Genomic DNA, 21065 nt, shown 5'->3' with positions numbered 1-21065 from the left:
TGTTCAGTTAAACAGAAAGTATCAGATATCAAAACTGCTTTCTGATTCCGTTATAGTCTGAAGTTTCAGGGGCGGGCCTTCAGGGGTTCCTGTGGGTGGGGCGGGCCCCCGGATGAGACAGAATATGACTACAAAAATTCAAGAAATTCAAGCCTTTAGTGGTCCCCAACCACCGGGCCGCGGACCAATTGGTACCGGGCTGCGCAAGAAATAATAAGCTACTTTCGGATCTTTTATTTTGAAAATCCTAAACCGGATTTTACCGGTTACGTCTTGCACGTCAAAATTGAGCCAACTTGCAGCAGAATGAGTAACAAAACAACATTGAAGCATTTGACTCGATGTATGGCGTTTATAGTTAAGGTTTACATTGGATCCACCTGCAAGAGCATCTTCCAGGTCGTCCAGTTTGTGAGCACGGCGGCGCGCGCGATCCGCGCAGAGTTACAAATATCCAGAGGTGCACGAGGAGCTGCGACACGCTGCGCATGCGGAGCGTGCCTCTGCGTACCCGCTTCAACGCGCTGCTGCTGTGTGCTGGTTCAACGCGTCAACCAGGCTTCAGGCTCCGAGTTTAAATTGTGTGTCAAAAAAGTGTTAAAATGATCCGATCCGCGGTTCTGAACTGATTTGAATTTGTGTTGTTTCATCATTAGTGACCAGTAGCCTGATGTTTCTGTTGTTCTCTTGGTTTGTTGTACTTCATGTGTGTTTGATGGACTTCAGAAGGACATAGTCGCTCTATGTGGTGATGAAACTTGTAAGCTCCGGGCATGTCTATGTTGTAAAGTTAAATTATCATGAGCTTTATTATTTGGCTATAAAGGGCCCGGTCATTAGCCCCGCCCCTCGGCCCGACGCCGACTTGTTCCGCTAGTGTGAAGTTTACATACAGTAGATTCACCGTGTGGATCAACGTCAAATTAATTTGGAGCTATTAGTGATTTATTTAAGTTGTTCTTTTACCAACTTCAAGTAAATTCAAAATAACAATGGAGTGCGCTAATAAGAATTTATTGTGAATTTATTGTTTATCCTTTACAGCACCGTGTATCCCACTTATTATAAATTATATATACAGACTTAAACATATGTATACCCCTTCTCTGATATTTGGTTAAATGTTTTTTTTAGATTTTTGTATCATCTGTAAACTTCTAGCATCTATCTGTGTCCAAGTTTAAACCACACAGCCTTTGATCAGAGGCGAAGTTGAAGATATTAGACCCTCACTCCACTATTACAGCAACTTTCTGCTATGAATCAGTACCACACCTGCAAAGGCGCCCCACAGCATGATGCTGCTACCAAGTAGCAGGTCTGACAGCCTTAACTTATGATTCTGGTTTGGATCATTGTGACCAAAAAGATAAATCAGCAAAGCTTTTTTTTTTCTTTCAGGAAGCGTCCTTTACCTCCTTTCAGTTTGAATGTGTTAATTTCTTTCTGTCTAGTGCCTCTCTGTGGACAATAAATGAAAAAACATCCAAACCAATCACCTTTCATCTAGAAATCCATTTAAAAATTACTTTTAAAAAACTTTCACAACTACTGTAAATCTACATTCTCCTTCTTAGATTCTCACTGAGTTTGTTGGACTTGCAGATTGTTTTTAAAACAGCAAAGAGAAAAAGACCATCTAGAACCGATGATGGTCGCTCCATAAACAGGCCTTGGTCTTGTCAAGTTAAGACATTTCAGCACCACTTATTTTAACATCTTAAGGTAATGCATGTACAGCCTTTATTTACGATTATGACTCTTTATTTCAGAGAAAATCTGTGACAAATTGAAATCTATACACCCAATTCTTTATTTTTAATTTAATTTAGTTACTTGGGTATAATGATTCAGCCATAGAAAAAGAACAGCTTAAACCTGACTTAAAAATATTCCTGTCGTGGCGGCAAAGTCAACCCGAAGACATGAAATCAAATTCTCACAAAGACAAAGGACACAGTCATCTGGACAGCAACAAAACACAGGCGGAAGAGAGAGTCACTTAGATATGTCTGCTAATACAATTTTAAGTAACTATAAGAGTAAAAGTGCCATGAAACTATAAACTGTAAATATACTTATATATTATATCAAAATTGGTCTTTTTGTATATTGTAGTTTTCCTGCATCTAATTAGTTATAACATTTAAAAAAAAAGTTTTAAAATAGTTCCAAATAAAACATTCTATTTTATCTGAACACTAGCAGAAAATAACAGTGCCTCCGCTACCACACACGCATAGAAACTATAGAGATGTTGTATGATAAAAAAAAAAACTCTAGGTTTATAATTTAGCTTGATATCGAAGAGAGAGCATCAGCAGTGCCTTGCAAAGGTATTCACGACATTTTTCACATTTTTTTAATGTTACAGTTGAAAACTGGAGTAATGAGTAAAGTCTGCAGGGTTTCTGCCCCACACACACAGAGACGGTGACCAGATCAGGGCCCACGGTGAAGCCGATGCTCTTCCACACTGAGAAAAATCAGTTCAGGTGGCGTCTCTGGCCTCCATGATGACGTATGCTGGACATGTCCACCAGTAGGAGACACAGAGGAAGTACCAGGACACACTAGAGCTGGACCAAGTGGCTGGGAAGGGAGAACAAAACGTCTGGGCTTCTTTGCTTAGGCTGCTTCTCCCGTGAGCCAAACCCGGATCAAGTGGAAGCTAATGGATGGACGGATGGCAGCTGAAAACTTTCTTGTCTTTTATTTGGATTCATACGACAGAGCGACGCAAAGTAGTGCATGTTTTAAAATGAGAGGGAACGTATTCATGCTTTTCATTTTTTTATTTTTATAAATGAAAATCGGACCTCGCAGTGACACACCCCACTGTGGAGTGCTTTTCTTTAGCAGGGACGGAGAAGCTAGGCAGAGATGATGGGAAAATGGAGGCAGATCAATCTGGGACAGAACATAAGTATAAATGCATGCACATGTAGAAAAAATTTATCCGTTAGAAAATGTTTAAACCCATGAAATTTTGCACTACTTTGTGTTTTTCTGCCACTTAAATTCCTTATAAAATACACCAAAGTCTGTGGTTTTAATGTGACAGCATAAAGCATTAAATGGATGTAAATACTTTTGTACTCTTGATGAAGGTGATTGAGAAAAAGTTTGTCTTACAGCCTAAACATCTAGAAACGTTACAAGAAGGAGCTTATTCCTGCTCAAGAGGCTGATAAAAACGTTTCCTGGTCAGACTGAATTGTTTGCATTATTCCACTGTGAACGGGTTTTCCATATATTGCAAAAATACTGGGAAAATGTTCTTAAACTGAAACAGAGATTGTATTTTTACAGCTGTAGGTTTTAAGTAAATTCAGAAACCGGTTGATGAGAAGGATTAGTCCTGGCCTGGAGGGAGGAGGAAGTTCTTTCACAAAATATGAGAACATCTTGTGTTGCATTAGACATCTTAACTTTTATAACTAAATAACCAGCAGAACAACTTAAAGATATTTCAAAACCTGCATCTGGGTTTCTTGGCAATCACTGTAGTGCTTGTTTTTTTTTCTCTCTCTCTCTCTCTCTCTCTCTCTTTCTTCAGTCCATTTCATGTACTATTGCTGTTGCTGAATCTTAAAGAAACGCAGTAAATTTGTAAAATCCCATAAAAACTTAACCATGTTATTTCTTGGGCTTGCATAGTGGGATTTTCCTTATTTTCCAGCCACCAACTAACACAAAAATAAAACAAGAACATAAAAAAAAAAGTCCTCTCTTTTCCCGATGAAGCTGAGCCCACATATGCAGACTGAAATCAGTGGCCTGTTTGTGCTGCCCACACGCTTCCATCCATGCACTCTGATGCGAACTGGCAGACTTTGCTGCTCCTCCGGAAGGGGAATCTGATTGTCCAGGCAGCTTAGTGCCTGAGTGGGAATGTGCGGAGCTAACAGGGATGATAAATGGCCGTCTAAAGCCAGTGATTTGTCCATCAGTTCATGTGTTTCTGGTTCTGAAAATGTCTTGAATCAGAGGAGCGGAGATGGGCTTCCTACGGCCCTCCACAGTAGGAATAATCTGCTTTGTTGTGCATCACCAGCTTGTTGTCCACAAAGTAGAAACTGTCGGATTGTGTCTCATAAGGGTGCTGGATCATCTCATGCACTGAAAGAGAGACACAGAGAGGAAAGCCACACCATAATCAGGATTTTGTTACATTAAGTCCGTTCTATCTGTGTGAGTGTTGTTGCCTCTTTCGGTGATGTCGCACATTCATGCGTCCCTGTATGCGAAACACTCACTTGTTTCCTCAGACAACGTGGGGAACTCGTAAATGTGTTCGCAGGTGTTCTTGCTGCTGGGCATGCAGAAGCCGAACTCGAAGTCGAAGCTCTTTAGCAGCTTGTCGCGGAAGTAGTGTCTCTCGATCATACGGAAGTTGTTGATGGGGGTGTCTCCTACTGTGAACTCCACTCTGTGGCGACACAAGGAGAAAATGGACTCACCGAATGTGCTGCTGCTTGTTGATGCTCTAAAAATGTCTGGGCATTTTTTAACAGCTGGAAAGTGGATGAAAGGGTCACCCTTCAATTTCCCTTACAGTTATTGTTCACGCAGCTTTCAGATCAAGAAACGTTAATATTTTGAACAATTCAAATCTTTTTTTGAACACAAAATTGACAGATTACAGAAAAGGTTTCACAAACTTGCAGTTTGAGTTTAAAGCTTCAAACATTCTGTGGTGAAGCATGTGACAGGCAAAAGAAAATAGTTTTGCATCTGCAGCAACACCAAAATAAAGTTTTTACTACAATCATTCCAGTGATGATTGTTATATTAATATATATTTTTTTAAGCAATGAATTTGTGCTGCAGAGATACTGTGGTCAAGTTCGGGGGTCGGACGCTTTGAAGGCTGATTTTGAAGACAGATTATGTCACAGCGATGCAGCGAAGGCCGTTCAAATTCAAACGGTCCTCTACGTGTGACATACAGCTGCCTCTCCCTTTTACCGGATTTGAAGGTCGGGTCTGATGTGTCCTTTGCAGCCTAACCTAATCCAAGATTCAATGTGTGGAGTGAATGGAAGATTTTTGTTCTTCTAACAATGACTGATGAACTGGGAGAAAGAGTGGGAAAGGAGTACAGTTTTAAATGTAAGTATATTAAAATGCCCACTGCTGTTAAACCATGCTTCGTGTGTGTAATAATAATAATAGGAATAGTGGTAAAAAGAGATAATAACAGTGTAATAACAGACCATGTATTATAATTGTGGCTGGAACTAATGGTCATCACAAATGTTTTTTTTCTGATCAAAATGAAATAGAAACTATCATTACATGCACAGTGTAATATGAATTTATATCTGTGTAATAAAGCTGCTTCATTGAATTCAAAACCTCAATAAGTCACAGAGCGGGACTGAAATGATGAACACCTTTAATGTGGTCTGTCTGCTACAGTCAGCGGAGCTGTTGACACGGATCACAGTCAGTCTGTTGTCCCAAACTGAACCCGTCATGCCTCCTACCTCTGCTCCTCAGCAGCAGAGGCAGCAACAGCAACAGGGACCACTGCATGTTTTCTATTGCTTCAGTGCACTCTTTTGTTTTCTATAAAGCCTTATCATACACACCCTCCACATTCTGACTTACGTGGCTCCAACTTGTCGTAGTTGGAGGAAGGCCGGGGTGAACTGGTATCGAACAAATCGGCCGGTGTTGGGGTCACATTGCTTTAAACCACCTGCACACAAACAGGTGAAAAAAACCCATATTCGTAATCATGTAAAAAATGTATGTTTCTTCACTTTAAAGACGGCAGTTTTAGTCTCTGGGGCTTGGCTCTGACCTGGTGTTGGAGGTTTAGTGATCTCAAACAGGACTGTCCCTGTTTCCATGTCACGGATTTTAAACCGGGTGAAGTCAATCATGTGGACATTTTCCTCTGGAGCACAGAGGTAATCTGAAAAAAAAAGATTACACACACACAGCCAAAACAACCAAATTTAAAATATGGGAAATGAAAGCAAACATAGACGTTTCTAACGTCCGTCTGCCAAAACAGGCAGATGGACATATTAGTTGGTCTGAAGTTGGGCTACACTCTTTCCATCTTTTGATGATGTTTTGAGCAGCATTTCATGATGATGTTGCTCGCTACTGTTCTCCTACAAACCTTTGAGACACATTAAAAATGATTTGTAAAATTTTCAATAATTAATCAAAAGAAATCTTTTGACATCCTTAAAATAGTAGATTTTTACATGTTTTAGTGGGTATGTTGATGATTTAGATTCAGTGATGAGTTCCAGGTTTTCAAGATAGCAGTCTATTACTCAAATCTTCATTAGACTCTGTATTGATTCATGTCGGTACTCTGGGTGTACCGACATGAATCTCCACCACCAAAAACTGATATTGCTTCAAATCAGAAAAAAAACAACAAAACAAACATGTTGGTAAAACTTTTAAATCCATGCATGATTTTACTGCCTCCATTTTGAACTCCTTGTTTCATCACAGAAAATCCAAAACCAAATGAAGTACAATAGGGTTTTTGGCTGTAAAGGGACAAAATGGTCGACTATTTGTGCAAATCATGAATCCTTTGAAAAAACACACACATCCCCCCCATCAGGTGAAAGGTTACTTCTCAACAACCCATCTTCACACTTTCAGGCTTTCTTGCTGATTTTCTCCAACTGCATCTAATGATTAAGTTAACTCTGCATGGTAGTATGCATGTGTGTGTGTGTGTGTGGTCATGTGTGAGACACTCCCTACCCAATGGGCCTGGATTAGACCTAAGAGGCTTATTGTGTTTTATCATCACATGGACCGACTGGTTTTAAAGTACTTGCATACGTACACCCCCACGCACACGCACACACATAGACACACCATTTCTCTTAAAGTACGGAATGCCAACTTTAGAAATCTGTGCTGCAGAAATTTTTGTAGGTTTTGTCTTGCAGGTTTCTGTTAAAGTTCACTGTAAAAATATGAAAACATCTGCACTGTACAATCAGACAGAGTTGCATCCTCTTGTATTTCTGAGGGTTAAGGAGCAGATGGGCAGCTCAGGCTTTAGCCACCTGCTCAGAGATATTTATAAACCTTTTCATAAAGTACAGTACACAACAGCTAACACCTTGTCTGAAAATATCCTCCTCGCAAAACATGACTATTTAGAGCCTGCCGTTTGATGTAATGGCCAGCATGGCAGAGCATTGGACACCGAAAAATAGTTAAGAGCTGACAGGATGTGCTGAGCATGAGTCTGAGGGAATTGTTAGTTTTTTTTAGACCTCCCTTTTTGTGTAGTTTTTTTTTTTTTGTATTTCTGCATAACATACATTACAACAACCTATGGAAGGCCAAAAGGGCCAAATTAAAGAAATACATAGTCATTAATTAAATGCACTATTAAATAAATCAATAATTATTTAAATGTATAAATAATTTGTTTAATAGTCATAAACTTAGGACAGTTAATTAAACATATGTTTAATTATTTTATGGTTCTTGCTCCTGCAGCTTTACCATGAAATAAGTTTCCAATAACTTCCCCATCAAAGTCAAAGGTCTGACATTGATCTGTTGAGTTCCACCAGTTTGACCCTGTTGGGCCTCCGTATAAACATGAAAATGCAAGTCGTTTTTTGCCTTCTAAACCTCTAAAGGCATCCCTGTACTACCTAGAAATTTAATCTAAAATAAATTTAAATATTGAATTAAATTATTAAAAAAAGCTTAATAAAATACGGGACATCTTTTGTCGGTCATGAAGCACTATTGTGTCAGAAATTAAACATATTTTTATCATAATTGTTACCAAAAATAATTAAAACTTGACATTGGTTTCTCTCAGCAGTTTTGTGAGACTAAAGAAGTGGTTGACGGGATAAAAGCCACAGTAATTCTCCTGAATCCGAGGTTTGATAATCGATCAGAGCCATATTTCCAGCATCCCTGAGTAACCTTTCCCAGGGGAGGGAATAGACATGGAAAATGTTGCTTTAAATGAGGGGAAAAGGCCTGCCTGAGTTAACAAATTATTACATCACTATGTTTGATATTTCTTATGTTAACCTAGTAAAAGACAGGAAAGAAAGAGATCAAAAGAAATGTAAAGTGACTGGATTGAAGTAACAGTTTGTGGTAAAAAGTAAATAAATAAAAGAGCATCAAACTACTAATATAGTAAAATCACAATATTTACTAAAATTAGGCAAGCCACATTGTTGCATCTTTCCCTGACGTTTTTCTGATTTTGTTAAGAAATACTGTACAGTTTTTTCTATGTAGCAAATGAGACCGAAAAAGTTTATGTTTTTATTATTAAGTGTTTGCTTACACAAATGAACTTTATGGCTCTCAAAATATTAGGAAAAGACGGTCCTTTTTTTTTTTACAAGTAAAGGCTGAACAATTCACTATCTATTTTTTTTAGGAGTTTGTTAATTGATCATTTACTTAGTTTGCAAACAAATATTCAAAGGATGAAATTACTCACTTACAAATGTACATTTTCTAATTAAACGCATACCTAAAATTTAACATGACCCAACCTATCTCAAAGATCTCTGCCACTATATTAGAAGAATGCTTATTTTTCTATCTATAGATCTTATTGCACTAAATAATAATACATTTTGTTTTAATTCTTGTTTTTATGTAAAGGAAAAGGTAATGATGTTTATTTGATTGTTTTATGAATGTGTAGTTCACTCTTTTCTTGGCATACTAAGCAAATATGATAAGTTATAATTTCCTTGAACTGAAATTAATTCTGACTTTGGGCTTTTTTTCAATGTATGTGAGCACAGAGTGTTAAACAGACCTAAATAAACTGCCTGAGATGAGATTTAAAATACTGCCTGATGATGAAAAATATCACTCAGCAAGTCTTTAAAAAGACACCGCCGGGGCATGCTGTGGTGGCGTAGGGGATAGCGCGACCCACATTTGGAGGCCTTGAGTCCTCGTCGCGGGTTCGATTCCCGGACCCGGTGACATTTGCCGCATGTCTCCCCCTTTCCTGTCAGCCTACTTTCATATAAGGGACACTAGAGCCCACAAAAGACCCCCTGGAGGGGAGAAAAAAACAAAAAAGATGCCGCCTTAAACAATTAACTGAATGAACATATGAACATGACACAGTTTATAGGCTGTATTTCATCTAATTCTTCCACAGAGAAATCAGAGGCTGGCCTACATAGACTCAACAGAATCTTATGGATTTTATCCGGCACTAAATTTCTTTTTTCCTCTGAAAATTATTCATGTAAGGGTAACATCAGTGTGGGATGAAAAGAGATGATTATTGGATTAATAACAGAACAGTGGCTGACTCAAACTGCTCAGGATTTTTTCAGAAACAGAGATAAAAATAACAACGTGAGTCACCTATAAATAATAACCCCTCACATTGTGACATAGACGGCAACAGCCAGCCTGGAGCATGTCTGTTTTTTACACCATGGGTGAACAAAAAACAGGATTATATTATGCTGGTTGCAATGGAAACCATTTAAAAAAAGTTTTATCAACTCATAAAACTAAAGTAAAGATATAATGATGTTGACTCTGTTTTCTGATTTTCAACATTTCAAAAATCGTCCATCATATTTTTGCATTTTAAACTCAACAAGATGCCATTGAAACTGTTGGCTCCTCCCCTCACCTACCCACTGCTACACACTCTCCACTAGCTGCATGAAATAAAGCTTGCATTTCCCCCTTCCTTACAACTAAGACAATCTAGGCCATTTGAAAATTTTCCATTTTTGGATGATGATGTGAGCTATGAAGAGCAATCAGTGACTCACACTGAGGTAGTGCTGCGGTTGTTGAGCAGCCAACTGCAGGATTTATAGTCTGACTAGTTACCCATCTATTATCAGTTTGTTATTCTTATATTCTTGAAAGAACCTGTTACTGCCACCTTAGTGTATTGTGAAATATAACTTTATTTTTATTAAAAGGCTCCATATCGCACCTCGGGGTAAAGAATGGGAATGACGCATGACACCAAAAAGAATTGCTTCATGTTTTAGTCGGCTAAGTTTATTGAATTTTGTCACTGTAAAATAAAATAACTACAAATGAAGCTAACATTTGTAGTTATTTGTCAAAAGATTATAACTAAAACTAAACAGAAGAGTGCTGTCAAAATTAACACTGTTCTTTACTCATTCACTGCAACCATTTATTAACGGTGCATTAACTGATCCAGAAAACCATCCGATTTTTCAGCTTCCCTCCAGCCAGTCAGTCCAGTCCATCAGTCAGGACTGATCAAACTAAAAAGCATCGTATTCAAGTCAGCAGCCAATTTCTTAGTGCAGAAAAATTTCTTTCTCTACAGAAAAAGATTGGAAAATAACCAAAATCCAAAGAACTACACCGTGTTCCAAATTATTATGCAAATTGGATTTAAGTGTCATAAAGATCTTTTTTTTTGCTGTGCTATTAAATTCATAGATGGTATTGTGTGTCAGGGCTCTTTGAATCACTATAATTAATTTCAGAGAGCTGGGTTGATTAGTTTGTCTCATGAGCTCAATTAAAGGAAATCTACTTAAGAAGGATGTTCCACATTATTAAGCAGGCCACAGGTTTCAAGTAATATGGAAAAGAGAAAGGATCTCTGCTGATGAAAATCATCAGATAGTGTAGTGCTGTATGACAAGGTATGAAAACATTAGATATTTAACGAAAACTGAAGCGTTATCATCGTACTGTGAAGAGATTTGTGGCTGATTCAGAACAAAGACGGGTTTGTACAGATAAAGGCAGAATGAGGAAGGTTTCTGTTAGACAAATTCATCGGATTAAGAGAGCAGCTGTTAAAATGCCCTTACACGGCGTGCCGTGGTGGCGTAGTGGTTAGCGCGACCCGTATTTGAAGGCCTTGAGTCCTCGACGCGGCCGTCGCGGGTTCGACTCCCGGACCCGACGACATTTGTCGCATGTCTTTCCCTGTTTCCTGTCAGCCTACTATCACATAAGGGACACTAGAGCCCACAAAAGACCCCCTGGAGGGGTAAAAAAAAAAGCCCTTACAAAGCAGCAAACAGTTTTTTGAAGCTTCTGGAGCCTCAAGGTGGAGGATCCTCCAGAGGCTTGTGGTGCATGAACCTACTATTTGGCCACCGCTAACCAGAGCTCACAAGCAGAAACGGTGGCAGTCGGCCCAGCCGTACATGAAGATTAATTTTCAAACAGACTTGTTCACTGATGACTGCTGTGCAACCCCGGATGGTCCAGATGGATGCAGCAGTGGGTTGGTGGTGGACGGCCACCACGTCCCAACACGGCTGTGACATCAGCAAGGAGGTGGTGGAGTCATTTTTTGGGCTGAAATCATGGGGAGAGAATCATTGGTCGGCCCCTTCAGAGTCCCTGAAGGTTTGAAAATGACCTCAGCAAAGTATATGGACTTTCTGGCTGATCACTTTCTTTCATGGTTCAAAAAGAAGAGCTGTACCTTCAGTAGCAAAATCATCTTCATGCATGACAATGCACCATCTCATGCTGCGAGGAATACTGCTGTGTCATTGGCTGCTATGGCATAAAAGGGGAGAAACTCATGGTGTGGTCACCATCCTCTGACCTCTGACCTATTGAGAACCTTTGGAGTTTCCTCAAGCGGAAGATCTGAGGGTGGAATGCAGTTCATATCAAAACAGCAGCTCTGGGAAGATATTCTGACATCCTGCAAAGAAATTCAAGCAGAAACTTTCCACAAACTCACAAGTTCAATGGATGCAAGAATTGTGCAGGTGATATTAAAGAAGGTCCTATGTTAACATGTAACTCGGTCTGTTAACATGTTTTTGACTGAAATAGCTTTTGATTTTAGTACATGTGACCACTTAATGCTGCACATTCACAGAATGACCATTTGTAGTTCTTTATAATCCATAAAATGTTTAGAAAATCTGCTGTGCATAATAATTTGGAACATTTTGCATTTTGAGTTTTTTATTTAGAAAAAAATACTGTTCTTATGGAGAGCTTTGTTCAGTAAAATTTTATTTATACTGTAACAGTTCATGACTTGAAAATTATACTGACTATCATTTGCATTGACCATTTAAGAAAATCTGAGAAAATATCACTTGCATAATAATTTGGAACACGGTGTATATGAGTGACTTTAAGAATGTCTGAAAAATTGTTCACCAAGGTTACATTAGAGATCTACCAAGAAAGTCCACTAGAGAAACCAGGAGGAATATATATATATATATATATATATATATATATATATATATATATATATATATAGGCAAAAGAAACCTATCATTAGACCCAGCTAGACATGTACATGTAGGCAGGTACCAGGATGAAGCTCGCTTTTGGTCGCAACAGGGATTTACATACTTTTTCTTAAGTCACTGTCCTCCAAATAGACAAATATAATGTAGGGAAACATTTTCTGCAACACCTGAAAAATGATAAAAATGTCTGACAGAATCATCTCTGTTGTGAATTTCTCTACAGTAGATAATGACAACCTTAATTGCAGCAGTTTCTGTCTCTCTTTCCCATCATTCACCACCCAGGTCAACAAGCAGGTACAGCACTAAATCATAGCAGATTATCTGATATGAGACAATCGCTGCATGCAAATCAAATTCAGTGTTTTTATTTTGCAACACTGAAGCCAGAGGGGAAGAGAACACTTGTCAATGGGGGATTTGTTTCCAGCACTGCTGCAGATACACCAAAGTTCTGGCATGAGATTTCCTGATAGTTCCTGGTAGGAGTATCTGCACCTTTTCACATGTTGTCACGTTACAACCGCAAACCTCCAGCGTGAGGCGTGTCTCTACCAGAAGGTCTTTGCTCAATCAATAAATCACTCAAGTCTATTTGTATAGCACATCTCAGTAACAAAGTAGCTCAAAGTGCTTTGCATTGTGAAAAACAAAAAAATCCCAAAAATATACATCATATTGTCATCAGTTGTGCTCATTCCTATTCATCCAGATTCTCAGTTTGCTTTACATCTGGCCATGAATAGGCTTTGACCTAAACCATTCAGTTGTAGCTCTGGTTGGAAGTTCAGAGTTGCTGTACTGCGACAATCTCATGAAATGAAAAAATGTGCAACAAGTTGACAAAGTGCATACTTTTGTAATTCCATCTGTACTTTAACTCTTATCATGTTGAGCCTCGTGCTGTCACCCCAACATTTCATACTGGAGAAGTTGTGTTCATGATCTTAGTTTGCAAACAGCCTTTTCAATGTAGACCAAAAAGTCTCATCTTGGACTCATCAGACCAGAGCACCTTCTTTCACTTTTGTTGATTTCTAGCTCTCTTTCGAAAACAAGTTTATTCTTGCTACTATTCCAAAAAGTTTGTTCAGACTGAGCAGTGGATCTCTGCAACTCCTCCAGAGTTATCATGAAGCTCCTGACAGCTTTTATCCGATCGATGCTCTTCTGAATGGCTGTCAGTTTGGTGGACCATGACGTTTATGACATGCTTTTTCTATTTCAAAAGCTGGCATATTGTTTCAGAACACTTTCAATAATTAAGTGATATATAAACTTAATTAAACTTAAAAACACAACATCTCAATAACTACCTTCGGCCTAGTTTATAGTTCAAATATCTTAGTACACTTGAAATAAGATAAAATTAACTTATCAGAATGATAAACATTTTTAGTTATAATATGGGAAAAATGTCTTGTTCCACCGACATATCATTTCACATGTAACTAGTACTTTTTCATCAATGTTAAGGAACAACTATTTTAAGACAATGTCCTATCTTGCTGAAAAGTTAGCTGTAAGTTAGTTTTGTCTTATTTCAAGTTTCCTAAGATATTTGCACTAGAAACAAGATCAGAAATACTTGGTAAGATTTTGTGTTTTTGCAGTGTACTGGATTAAAAGCAGATGAATACAAATGTCCAGCGCACATTTCAGATTTTCTTTTATGAAAGGGATTAGTAAACATACATACCTTTTCATTGTACTTCACATTTATGCTCTACCTTATATTAGTCTGATACATAAAATCCCAAATTAACACAATGAAGTTTCTGTAATCTAAAGAGGTACTAATACTTTTGCATGACCATTTTTTTTCCAAATTTCTTTGATACTGTTTTGTAGTTTGATAACTATAAAGACTCCGACAAAGTACCAAAACAAGGCTTTTGTTAGACATATTGTCTATCAGCATAAATCAGTGCAGTCTTTCTTCGCTGAAATTGCTCTTATTAAAGTAAACTCAGCTGCACTTCTTGAGCCATTCTGTGCTCAGAAACAGAGTCTGTGAAACCAAAGTGGCAGTCTCACAGAGCTGGCCAGCTGCCATTTATAGCTCCTTAATCCCTCAGATTAGCCTGGAGTAACAGACTTTTAGCCTCAGGGATTGACTTCACATGCCTTGTTCTTTCCATCTGACTCTGAGGCCTCTGATTGATGCCGAGAACTTGTGTTGAAGTCACATCGGAACACAAGGAAGGACAATGCAAACGTGTGCTGATATATCTTTTTAAATTAACCTGAAGCTGAGAGAGCATCCGGTGACTAGTGTCTGTCTGTATGATGATGATGTACGGTGCACCTGTGACTGACAAGCTGTTTCATGTCTCTCAGCTAAAAGCACCTGTGGGCAAATTGGCAAACAGTGAGGTTCATGGAGGGGTTACAATATGTGCACCTGAATGCAGATGAGATTCTTTCCTCTCATCTTTCTCCAAATAACATTACAAAGGAGAGAGAAAACTGTGATTTCCTTGCATAATGACACAAAGTAGAGAATTATTGTGAAGTAGAAGGTTAAGGACACATGGGTCTTATCCCTTAAAAATGTGGCATGTGTATTCAGCCATCCTTTTTTCAGAGTCATATGATTACCAAATGCAGTCCATTGGTGTGTAATAAATAGCAATCTCAATGTAAATCCAGCTAGTATGAGAAGGTATCAGATGTTTGTTGGAGAACATTGATAAGCAAACAGCATCATGAAAACCAAGAAACACATGAGCCAGGTCAGAGATAAAGCTATGGAGCAGTTCAAAGCAGAGTTGGGCTATAAAGCTGCAAGAATGGAGATAAATACAGGACAATTCCTTCATTTGTTGGAAATGTCCAGACCTAAATCTTATAGGTCTGGGTCACTCTGGGTCACGCTGGGTCAGGAGTTGAACATCGCTATTCACATATATTCTTCAATAATCTGATAACTCATCAGCTGTTAAGTAAAGAAAAACAAAAACAAATCTTAAAGACTCTTCTTCCCAGTTGTTTCTCATCTTCTCATTTCCTGTGCTGACCCTCTCTCCCAGCTACTCGCCTCTGATGAGCTCTTCATGTTTCCTTGTCTCTGCAACCTCTCCCTCAGTATTTAAGCTCCTCATTCTCTTCACTCACTGATGGATTCTACCGTTGTCGTCCCGATGCCTCTGTGCAAATCTGCAAACCCCATAGATTTATACTCTGGTTCCCTCCAAAGTTTTGTATGCCTCCTTTGTTTTCATTAAAAATTTTTGAATTAATTTACCCTAGCGGATCTCTGCTCTTGGGTGCTTAAACACAAAACTTTCCAAATATGTCAATACCTTTCTATTAAAGAGTGGTTATTTGATCTCCGCTTTTCTTTAAATCATCTCACCCAATTGGATATTTTCTCCTTTTCATATTGCTCTCTATGAACACCCTGGTAAGATTAAAACAGCTGTCTGAGGTCATCAGAAAGACGGCCTTACATGAAAAACATTGACCAACATCCCAAGGTTAGAGCATCCAAACAGATTCACACACAAAGCAGACCATAGGAGCCTCCAAAACTCTAAAATATTGTCACAGGAAAAAGACACAGACCAAGCTTCTGGAGCAATGTTCCTTGGATAGATTAATCTAAAAATAAATTATTTAGTGACCACAAAAGGGAACATGTTTAACAGAAACCAAATACAGTGTTCCATAAAAATTAAATCTAATATCAGCTGTGAAGCACAGAGGTGGAAGTGTCATGGTTTGGACATGTTTAGCTGCAGCAGGTCTTGGTCATCTAACCATAATTGAAACAGCCGCAAGTTCTACAATGTGTCAGTGGATGCTTAAGAGAAATGCAAGAAGTGTAAAGCAGAAACAGAACTTTGGTTGCAGATTGTGGTACAAAATGATTCATTATACTGAAAATCCTGGAGTTAGCAAAGTAAACCACTAAACCTTCTTTGCGTAGTTGCTCAAATCCTTCAAGAGGTAGCTCCAGAAAGCTGTAGCACCAACAACCAACAACAGGTCATGCTGCCCTGTATTCATCCACATAGCCAACACCTTTCTGCTGTCTATAAACACCTGTTGATATTCTGTCTGCCTCCTTTCAACACCACATGCTGTTTAAATCCAGGTGGAAACTGACAGACGAACTACTCAGACTGTGTTCATGTGCACTCACACATAAAAAGCTATTTACAGCTGGCAGAGGACAAGATGACGGGTGCAACACAAATATCTTCCATTGTCAAACGGAATGAAGCCAGAAAGACAATGTGGTAAAATAAGATAATAAAAACAATCATTAATTGAATCAGCTAAAAAGAATTAGCAGTACAACTCTTTGTTGACATCGTCAATTATGCATCATATAAACATGAGAGGTTACAGGATGGGACTGCACAGTATTAGATTTGTTGTTCTTTTGAACAACAAATCCCACCAAAATAAGTTCAGACATAGAGATTCTGAATGCATGGCTCTCGGATGATTATTTTACATTTCTTGCCATTGTAGTAGCTATCTTTGATATGGACATACCATGAATTTGCTGCTCTGATGTATATTTGTTTTCTAGGCAGGCTGTGGGTTGATGAGGTTTGAAGTGTGAGTGTGTCACAATGAAGCTGAGGTTGTTTGGATCTGGAGTTGCCTGAGTTTTTTTTATTTTATTTTTTTTTATCAGTTTTTGTGTTCCTCAGGTTTTTTTTTATTAGTTCTGCTTGGTTTCCATTTCCACTTCAGTTCTTCCTTAGTGAATCTAGTCGTGTTAATTTATTGTTCTAGTCATTTTTTGCCACTCAAGTTTAATTATGTTTCTTCAGTTATTCTGCAGTGTTAAACTGATTTAATGTTCCTCTGTGTCCTCTCCCTCGCCCCCCATGCCACTTTCTCTCTCCCTCTCCTCAGTCTGCCTCCTGCTCCCTTCACTCACACCTGTAACCTATTAGCTCATCAGCCTAGGTCTTTTGCTCAGCATTCTACCTCCAGAGTATTTAAATACTTCATTGTCAGTCGCTCCTTGCCGGTTCCTCTCATTTACTCCCTTCTTTTCCCTATATCCTTCTCATGTCTCCCTGCTGGATTTTTTAAATATGGATCTTTAGTTTGTGTTTCTACCTTGTCTACCTATAATTTTTGTTTTTCATAATTTTTCCATTAAACTATTTATCTTCAACGGCTCTGCTGCTCTGCATTTGGATCCATCATCAAACAGACATTATGACAGTACTGCTCCAAAATGATGCCATTTACGTCAGGAATCTTGATGATCTCTCTCACCAAAAACAATAAACAAACTTGTTCTGGGATAAAGTGTGTCTTTTTCGTGTGGTCATTAAAAATGGCGGTAATAAGTGTTCTTGGACGTTCACAATACAAATAAAAACTAATGTAGGAAGCAGAGCAGCATCCTTTGACAATTAAGATCAAACTAAATTCCCGTTTTACCTTTTGATTAAATTCTTGAAAAATGCTGAATGAATGCTGTATCTTCATACCTTATCTTTAACCGTACTTAATAATTACCTGTTTGCATCACTTCATTGCACAATGCTGTGTTACAGCCATCCTGACATAATCCAGATTACATGTCAGCGGAGAGCAGAGATTACCACACTATCCTGAGTGATTTAGGATTTATCACACTGATGAGACGCTGGTGTTTCTTCCCCACTCAGAGGTGGTAAAATGCAGAGAGAGAGGTGACTATCTGAGGGTTAAACCTTTACACTGAAGTGAGTTTGGCTCTGAATCCAAACATCACTTCCTCCTGCTCACAAGGATGAATTTATATGAATTAGGGTGATAAATTAATACACAAAAAATTATACACGCTTCCAATTTTCTGTGCTTTGAATAAACTTTTGAAAACAAAAACAAAAGTAAAGAATGGTTTTGTTTCAAACATTTCAAGCATTCAAACACATGAAATATTTAAATCAAGTTTGGGTCACAACTCTGATGCAAAAATGTGTCTTTTGTTTGTTTCTTGAGATCCTAATGTGATACGATCATATTCTTTATGAAACTAAAACATTCTCCTGAAATTATACAATTTAATATCAGAGCTTCAATATTAAGCTCTGATAATATTGAGCTCAATATATGAGCTTAATATATAAGCTTATATGTACATATATAGCTTCAATGATGGGCCTCAGAAGGTGGGATTAAATTTTAACTTTATGATTTTTCTGCAGTGTTACATCTTAAATGTTTTAATGAGCTAAAGAAAGTGGACTCCAACATTTACCTTTCTTTGCAAGCATTCATCTGCCATCTCTCAATCCTGATTTGCAACTGACTGGAACCCCAAACCAGTGAATCTGTCTTTTCTTTCTGTCTGCTCAAATTCTCACACACTAAGCCAGCTGCAGCAGATGGAGGCCCAAACGCGTCCTGCACTCTGCCGGTTTCTTCTTAGTAAAAGAGAGTTATTCCTTTCCACTGTCACCACAGGCCTGCTCCGGATAAAAGATTGTGACTCCATGCAGGTGACTGGATTTTCTTAGATAACGTTAGTATTTCAAACTGAATAGGACTTCATTGCATTATAACATGGATCAAACTGAACTGTGTGTAGCTGAATTTGAATCTGTAGCATATCTGTAATGATTTGACTATATTTCCTAGTTTTATTAGGATTTTATAAAATCTGTAAATGAATGTCAATGTACTTGTGAATTAAGCATATGCACAAAACAATTTAAGTTTCTAACCACCCAAATGAGGAAAGATCCTCTTGATTTGAAATTGTAAAGGTCCAGCTCTATTACAAAATGTTGACATGTTTCCATGACATAAGAAACAGCGGAGTAGAGGCACACAAACACACACACACACACAGCTCTTGTTTTTCTGCTCCATCTGGGAGCTGTCTGCACTATCTGCTATAATTAGTAGATCACATCCCAGGCCACCTGTTACCTCAGAGCTGCAGGTGTGGCAAGGTGAGCTAGAGTTTAGTCTTGGAGGGAAACTCACTCAGATCTCAAAAAGCAGCAATAATTTAAACAAACAAACAAACACACTTATCATTACCAGCAGGAAAACTTGCAGTGCACAGAAATTGACGGTGAAGATCCACCTGCTCACTGTGCAGACTGGTTCAAATGCTTCAGTCTTATTGAAAGCTGTCGCTGTCCATGGTATTAACCTTCCTCAAGAGAGGCAATAAGCAATAATCAGGCTCCTAGTGGAGCAGCAGTTAAACCCTTGGTTTTCCTGAAAGCATTCCTACAGCCGGTTACTCACTCTCTGTGATCTTCTGCAGTCCCAGCACATCCTCTGGTGTTATAACTGTGTTCTTGCGCAGCTCTTCTTCTGTTCTAACCGGGATGCCCATGTCTGATGAGTTGCAGCCCTGCTGCACTTTCATGTCCAGCCGAAGAGGATTGCGGCCGGGAACTGACCGAGGCTCTCTTCCTCTCGACGCACAAAACAGATTTACTTTGCGCCGGAAGCCTTGAGAGGCGCGATGTCAAACAGGCTCTGCGCTGTTACCAGAATAACTCGTTCTCCATGCCTCCTCCTCCCCTTCTCGATCCAGTAGGAAATAAAAATCAGCTCTCTGCTCCCTCCCGCACGCTGGGCTCATCGGCTCTTTCACAAGCTATTTAATCCAAATCCCGTTTTAAAGCGAGCACGGTGCGCTGCTCCGGGGCTCTGCTCCACTTCACCACTAACACTGCCTGCCTGACGGCCGCCGGGAGTCTTTTCTCTTGTTGACTTTGCGTCATGGCTGCACTGAACAGAGGGGTGAAATGAAACATCACAATGTTCTTCTCTGTTCTTCTAATTTATCAAATGTTCACCCAAGTTCAATCCCTTCCTCCACCTTTCCCCTTATGTAAAGTTTTAAATATGTCAAAATAGAATAAAATAGGAACTTTTTTAGCTTTATGTCATGTTACATAGTTATTCCCTGATCAAAAAACACACCTGGGGTGTTGCTTTGACTCCTTACTGCATGTTTGAGGAATCCTTGAATCTCCTGTTGCAGCCATTCAAGGCTGTCTAAACAAATTGCACTCCCAAAGCGCCGCCTACTTCCACATGGCTCCTCCTCGGAGCTGTATAGTCTCCAGCCAAGCTACCACCACAGCAGCAATTAGCAAATACCTGGTGGAATGGTGTATCTACTGAGCTCATTATAGGAACTACTTCTCAGTCCTATGAGCCTCAAAACAGCTATAAACAGCATAATTGAGGACTATTGTTGTGAAGAGCCTCGCAAAGACATAGGGGCCCAATTTCAAGAGAGAGATATTGTCACGAATTGGTGGATGTGGTGGTGAGGCAGACGCAGCAGACCCAGGTAAGATGAATGATTGATTTTAATCAAGAACAAACACAGTCCAGCAACGGGCAGCACGGCCGAGCGGAAGCCAGGGCGCGACGCCGGTAGCCACCGTAAACACGACTGGACAACACGAAAGACAGAACGCACATTAGACGAAGACCTGGCCAAGAACAGACACACAGGTGACACTAAATACACTGGGGGTAATCAGGGAACAAGAAACACCTGGGAACTAATCAAGGGGAGACAGGACAACACGGAGACACAGAGACACAGGAAACTCAAAATAAACACACAGCAAAACACAGATCACGACAGATATGTAGCCACCCTTATGACAAAATGTAATCGGTGGACTTATTTATGACCCTAATCATTAATTACTTTTAATTTCCGGTGACCTGATGTGCCCTCCCCAAAATAAACATTCCTTAGACATCTGTTAATCCCATCTTTGTGACACTTTGTTTTGGTAAACTCCTTCTGGTCTCTGAGTTTTAAGAGTAATTAACACTTAAAGTATGAAAAAACAACAAGTGTTAGAT

General features: G+C 39.0%; 1 protein-coding gene across 1 annotated transcript; it reads right to left on the bottom strand.

Annotated features, from left to right (window-relative positions):
- Window positions 1-998: 998 nt before the first annotated feature.
- unc119a1 (unc-119 lipid binding chaperone a1) lies at window positions 999-19971 on the bottom strand. Its single transcript, XM_032545876.1, has 5 exons — window positions 19473-19971; window positions 5813-5926; window positions 5617-5707; window positions 4260-4432; window positions 999-4122 (listed from the first exon to the last, which is right to left on the bottom strand). The coding sequence occupies exons 1-5, from the start codon at window positions 19594-19596 to the stop codon at window positions 4010-4012; spliced, it is 615 nt and encodes a 204-aa protein (XP_032401767.1). The 5' UTR covers window positions 19597-19971; the 3' UTR covers window positions 999-4009.
- Between the last annotated feature and the right edge of the window lie 1094 nt (window positions 19972-21065).

Source organism: Xiphophorus hellerii, chromosome 18 (assembly GCF_003331165.1).
Source record: "Xiphophorus hellerii strain 12219 chromosome 18, Xiphophorus_hellerii-4.1, whole genome shotgun sequence".
Classification (NCBI taxonomy): domain Eukaryota; kingdom Metazoa; phylum Chordata; class Actinopteri; order Cyprinodontiformes; family Poeciliidae; genus Xiphophorus; species Xiphophorus hellerii.
Note: the sequence above shows the minus strand (reverse complement) of the source record. Positions and strands in the feature narration are given on the sequence as shown.

Coding starts and splice junctions, on each gene's coding strand:
- unc119a1 (XM_032545876.1), bottom strand. CDS start 19,596: ATGAAAGTGCAGCAGGGCTGCAACTCATCAGACATGGGCATCCCGGTT. Junction 5,927..19,472: donor ACTGCAGAAGATCACAGAGA/GTGAGTAACCGG, acceptor TTTTTTTTTCAG/ATTACCTCTGTGCTCCAGAG. Junction 4,433..5,616: donor CTACGACAAGTTGGAGCCAC/GTAAGTCAGAAT, acceptor GTGTCGCCACAG/AGTGGAGTTCACAGTAGGAG.